Genomic DNA, 6,072 nt, shown 5'->3' on the forward strand with positions numbered 1-6,072 from the left:
ACACCCCATCACCGGTCACTTATATGTTACACGACATGTGATATTTAATGAAACCCGGTTCCCTTTTGCTCACATATCTACTTCAACACCTCCTAGTACCCCTCATGTTGTCATTAATTCATTACCTTTCATACCACCACCTTCTTCTCCCGCCACTACAGCCCATGTCTCTCCCTCTACTCCTTCTTCCTCTCACTCTTCTCCTTCCACTATCTCTTCACCATCTCCTACCCCTTCCCCATCCGCAAGACCTTCTATCCCTTCTTCCAGTGAGCAGCCCAATGAACCTAAAAACATTCACCCCCTGCTTACTAGAGCCAAAATGGGTATATTTAAACCAAAGCTCTTTGCTAGCACCCTCACTGAGATACCCATTGAACCTTCTTCCTTCACTGAGGCCTCCAAACTTCAAGTGTGGCGTGATGCTATGCAAACAGAATTTTCTGCCTTAACCTCTCAAGGCACATGGCAACTGGTTCCCAAACCACCTGGTGCTACAATAGTGGGCTGTAAATGGGTTTTTAGAGTGAAATTACATGTTGATGGCACTGTCGAGCGGTATAAGGCTCGCCTTGTAGCGAAAGGATTTCACCAAACACCGGGCTTAGATTTCCACGAGACTTTTAGCCCTGTTATCAAGCCGTCAACAATAAGATTGGTGCTCAGTATTGTTGCTTCTTGCCAATGGGAGATAAAGCAACTTGATGTTCATAATGCATTCTTGCATGGAGACCTCCTTGAAACTGTTTATATGAGTCAACCACAAGGGTTTATCGACTTTGTCCATCCTGATCATGTGTGTTTATTATCCAAGTCCTTGTACGGGTTGCGCCAATCGCCTAGGGCCTAGTTTACAAAGTTAAGTTTTGCCTTAACTCAGTGGGGCTTTCGGGCTTCTCAACCCGACACATCTATGTTTCTGTACAACACTGATGGTGTATCCATCATTGCTCTCATCTACATCGACGATATATTAATAACTGGCTCTTGCTTGAAGTCTATTGCCGCTCTCACTGCCTACCTCAATTCTCAGTTCGCTGTGAAAGATCTTGGCCCCTTACACTTCTTCCTTGGCATTGAGGTGCATCGTTCTACCGCGGGATTACATCTCAGCCAAACAAAGTACTTCCGTGACTTGCTTTCCAAAACTAGTATGCTGGATTCCAAACCGTTGCCTAACCCCATCGCTTTGGGCACCATTTCCATCCATGATGGTATTCCACTCCCCTCGGCTACTGATTATAGAATTCTAGTTGGTGCGTTACAGTACTGCAATATTACCCGCCCTGATCTCGCTTTCTCAATCAACAAGCTCTGCCAGTTTATGCATGCTCCTACAGATGTGCACATGAAGGCAGCCAAACGTGTCCTTCGATATATTAAGGGAACAGGTCACCTCGGACTTCTTATTCAACCAAACTCCGATCACACACTTCATGCTTACACAGATGCGGACTGGGCCTCTTGCCCCGATGATCGCCGAAGCACAGGCGCTTATTGCATTTTTCTAGGCCACAATCTCATCTCTTGGTCTTCCTCAAAACAGAAAGCAGTCTCTCGCTCTAGCACCAAATCTGAGTACCGTGCTATGGCAAATGGCGCTGCTGAAGTATCCTGGCTTGAATCATTACTTTCTGAACTTGGCCTTCCATTGCATCAGCCTCCAACACTTTACTGTGACAACCTGAGCACGCTACACCTTGCTTCTAACCCTGTTCTTCATGCCCATTCAAAACATGTTGAACTTGACTATCATTTTGTTCGCGAACATGTCACCAGGAAAACTTTATGCCTCTGTTTTACACCCTCTGCTAATCAAATTGATGATTGTCTCACCAAACCTTTGGTCACAACTCGATTTCAGGAATTGCGAATCAAACTCACTGTGCTTCCTCGCCCCATTAGTTTGAGGGGATGTTAAACCATGATTATCCTCAATAATTACAATTAGTTAATAGTAGTGTTTTTCATGTTTCACTGTACACGTGTTAGGTCATATCTCACTAATGTAAATGACCCACTATATATACATCTGTACTGCCTTGTGTCCCCTTTTGAGGAATATAAACATTTATCAATTTCCTTCAACAATTCACTTTCTCTGTCATTTGGAATTGCAACGATTCTCAGAAATCCACAATGTTTTACTAAGTTACAACAACAAAATTTATAATAAGTTAATAATTATAAATTAAGGTTCACTGTTATATTTACACTCTTTTTTATAAGTTAGAATAAGGTTTGCTCCAATTTCTAAATTTCTAATATTGATATAATTTTAGCATGATTTTCATATTATTTTTATTTTCATTTCCAATATCTACTATACTTAATATCCAACTAAAAAGCATGTTCTCTAAAAATTCTTATATTATAAATATTTTAAAGTAAGAACTCAGTTACATATAAATTGTTTTTAACTAAATATTAAGTCCATAAGATTTCACATACAAAAATTTAGGCCCTTTTACATAACTATTATTATTATTATTGGCAGAAATTTGTGAAGGCAATATAAATGAATTGATGTTTATATTAGTATTAATTAATTTTCAGGGTAAACAAACCTGATTTACCAATACCAGCAGGGGATCTTTCGGTAAAATCAGCTTGGTACTTGTGCATATTCTATGGAGTAGCTGGACTTTTGATTGTTTATTTTAACTCTGGGTTATTCCTCACTGCTCTATACTGCTTTAGTATTTTGCTTGGATGTCTTTACTCTGTCCCACCATTCAGATTGAAGAGATCTCCTATTGCAGCATTTCTTTGTATTGTCACGGTATAACAATCACCATGTATTATTATTATTATATATCTTTTGATAATTTTTATATATTACTATATACTCAATTATAAAGGATATATATACTCAATAAGTTGTTTGTTTTTCCTTCCTCATTATTTTTATTATTTTCATCCGAATTATTTTATGCAGGTACGAGGTTTGGTTTTAAATTTCAGTGTATATTATGCCACGAGAGCTGCCCTTGGACTCGCATTTGTGTGGAAGTGAGTTATGAATATATTTTTATATAATATATGTTTATATATTCCATAGTTAATACATAATTTTGAGATATGATTTATGGTTCCAGGGCCCCTTTCATTTTCATCACAACCTTTTTTACACTGTTTGCTCTGGTCATTGCTATCACAAAAGATCTTTCAGATATAGAGGGTGACCGCAAGTAAGTTTCCGCAAGATATTCTCAAAAAAAATATCGAATTACCTCTCATTCGATCATTCATTCATTTTATACATATATAAATGAATACAGGTATAAGATTAAATCCCAAATCATATGTTTGACTTTTGAGTTGTGGTTTAATGAATACAGGTATAAGATACCAACATTTGCTACGAAGCTCGGAGTTAGGAACATGGCATTCCTTGGCTCCGGACTTCTTCTCCTAAATTATGTGAATGCCATTGTTGCTGGAATTATGTTGCCTCAGGTCATCAAACTGCTTCCTTCAAATTTGCAAATGAAAACTTTAATACTTAAGATATTAAATTTATTACAATTAAATGTTCCACTAAAAAAATTCATAAAGTAGTATTGGGATAGCAATGCCTTTTTTTTTGTAGCCATAAATATTTTTTAAGTGTGAATCATATTATTTTTAATTGTACGATTGAAATTAATTATACATTATTATATGATAATATATATAATTTAAGTAAGTCACCATCGCTACTCATTTTTTATTTACAGGTTTTCAATCTGAGTATTATGTTGCCCTGTCATGCGATATTGGCATTGTCTGTAATGTTCCAGGTTTGTTGTCAATAATTTTTTATTGAAAGCTTAATTCTATACTAATATACAAAAGAGGAAATAAGCAGCTCTTCGTTCATAATTTTTCCCTTTTTCATCCATGTAATATTTTATATTTTTTCTTCTTATGCTGTAGTAAACATATGTAATCTGCAATTTAAATAGGGTTATTTAAGTAATTTAAAGGTTTTTTTAGTTCTGTGTTTTTTTTTTCCTTTTCCTTTTCCCACCCATCATCTCCCTCTACATCTCTCTCTTTCTCTTCATCTTTGACTAATGCTTTCATATCTCAAAGCTTGTAAGATTAATAGTCTCACATGAAATTTTTGGTGTAATTGCAGACCTGGGTGTTGGACCAATCAAATTTCACCAAGGTAATTACTTAATTTAAAACTTGATTGTAATTTGTATACTGAACTTGATGCGTATATATTTATATATATATATATATTTTGACTAAAGTTTGGGATGAAATATAACTATGCAGGAGGCATGCCAAAGATTCTATCAATTCATTTGGATTCTTCATTATTCCGAATACATTGTATTTCCTTTCATATAAGCAAGCCAAATTTTGCAATTTAATCCTGGTGAATATTTTCAATGTCGTTATAATTAAGTGGTATTGTTAAGGAAGATTCTCGGTCATCCTATAATTGCCTCATGATTTTAAACATATTACTTTTGTTAATTTGTTTCCTTGCTTGTGCATACATGACTGGATCGAGGTCATATTTTAGTGTTTGGTTTGACAGAGAAAATTCTTATTCGAATAGAAATATATATAATTCTACTGTAAATATTCTAATCCTCAGAACATTCCTCCTATTCTTAAACTATTTAAAAAAATTATTGCTTCATTTTTTCTACTTTTTTCATGCCAAACTTCGTCTCGTTTAAAACCTTTCAAGAGCAAAACCGAGTGAAAAAAAAGCTCAAGAAAGGAAAAAGTGTGTCAATGACATATCATTGATAGCAGGCATCAACCTGAATAATAGTATCAATACAATGAGGATGGCCAGAACACCATACATAATGAGAGTCCAGAGAAAGTGCTAATTTTGCCAAAGAGTGAGTTACTCCATTGGCACATTTGGGAAGATGACAAAAAGTAATGTCAAATAAATTATTACAAATTACAATGATATTTCTAACAATGCGACCTACCGAAAACCACGAAGCAGCATGACTCGATTTGGGTAATTATTTATAGATATACGAAGTCTGCACATTTTATTGCTGTAAGGATGATGTATACGGCAGAGCTGTATGTTGGATTATATGTTTAACAGATAGTGCGACTCCATGGAGCACAAAAGTCTATAGTTTCAGATAGAGACCCAAAGTTCACTTGTAAATTCTGGTAAAGTTTGCAAAAGCAATGGGGACCATGTTGAAGTTTAGTATTGCTTTTAATCCACAAATTGATGTTCAAACAGAAAGAAAAATCCAAATTTTAGAAGATATGCTTTGCGCATGTGTTTTGGATTTCAGTGGATCATGGATTAAGTATCTTCTATTAATTGAATTTTCATATAACAATAATTATTAGTCAACTATTGGGGTGGCACCATATGAAATTTTATACGGGCGGAAGTGTAGATCACCGGTGCATTGGGATGAGATGGGAGAAAGTAAATACTTAGGTCCTGAGGCAGTGCAAGAAAGTAATGAAGCCATAGTAAAGATCATAGCGCAAATGGTTGCTTCTCCAGATCGACAAAAGAGTTATGCCGACCCTAAACATTGAGACGTTGAATTCCAAGTGGGAGATTACGTGTTTCTATGAGTGTCACCGATGAAAGGGGTCAAGAGATTTGACAAGAAAGGAAAATTGAGTCCAAGATATGCAGATCATTTGAGATTCTGGATAGAGCTAGGCGGGTGGCGTATAGGCTAGCCATGTGTTGACGCCGTTTTTCGTCAACAGTGAAAGAAGAGCACGTAAACAATAATCAGTAATGGCCAAAAAATATGATAATACAAACGAGATTTTTTACGTGGTTCAGCAGTTAAATCTGCCTAGTCCACGAGTCTTTGTTATTAAACTTAAGATGACCCTGAAAATTCTTCAAGGATGAATTCTCTAGAGTTTTCTCTCAAGATCACAAAAAATCGGTCATTTAAAATGGTGCATGACCTCTCTATTTATAGAGAAGATTCCAGAATACTATCCCACATATTTCGGGAAGTTATTCTGTATATGCAAATAAATTAAATAGCATTAAATGCCTGCAATTTGATATACAAGGAAACGTCCCCTGAAGATCAGGGGCGAATAACTGAACAA

At 35.9% G+C, this 6,072-nt stretch overlaps 1 protein-coding gene and 1 long non-coding RNA gene across 2 annotated transcripts; both read left to right on the forward strand.

Annotated features, from left to right (window-relative positions):
* Positions 1-2,562: 2,562 nt before the first annotated feature.
* LOC133820934 (uncharacterized) lies at positions 2,563-3,188 on the forward strand. The gene is made up of 3 exons (XR_009887226.1): positions 2,563-2,782; positions 2,939-3,012; positions 3,099-3,188. It is a non-coding gene; the product is annotated as an uncharacterized LOC133820934 (long non-coding RNA).
* Positions 3,189-3,344: 156 nt separating this feature from the next.
* Positions 3,345-4,533, forward strand: LOC133820933 (homogentisate solanesyltransferase, chloroplastic-like). The gene is made up of 4 exons (XM_062253494.1): positions 3,345-3,459; positions 3,720-3,782; positions 4,124-4,156; positions 4,270-4,533. The coding sequence occupies exons 1-4, from the start codon at positions 3,385-3,387 to the stop codon at positions 4,342-4,344; spliced, it is 246 nt and encodes an 81-aa protein (XP_062109478.1). The 5' UTR covers positions 3,345-3,384; the 3' UTR covers positions 4,345-4,533.
* Positions 4,534-6,072: the final 1,539 nt, after the last annotated feature.

Source organism: Humulus lupulus, chromosome 3, assembly GCF_963169125.1.
Source record: "Humulus lupulus chromosome 3, drHumLupu1.1, whole genome shotgun sequence".
Lineage (NCBI taxonomy): Eukaryota > Viridiplantae > Streptophyta > Magnoliopsida > Rosales > Cannabaceae > Humulus > Humulus lupulus.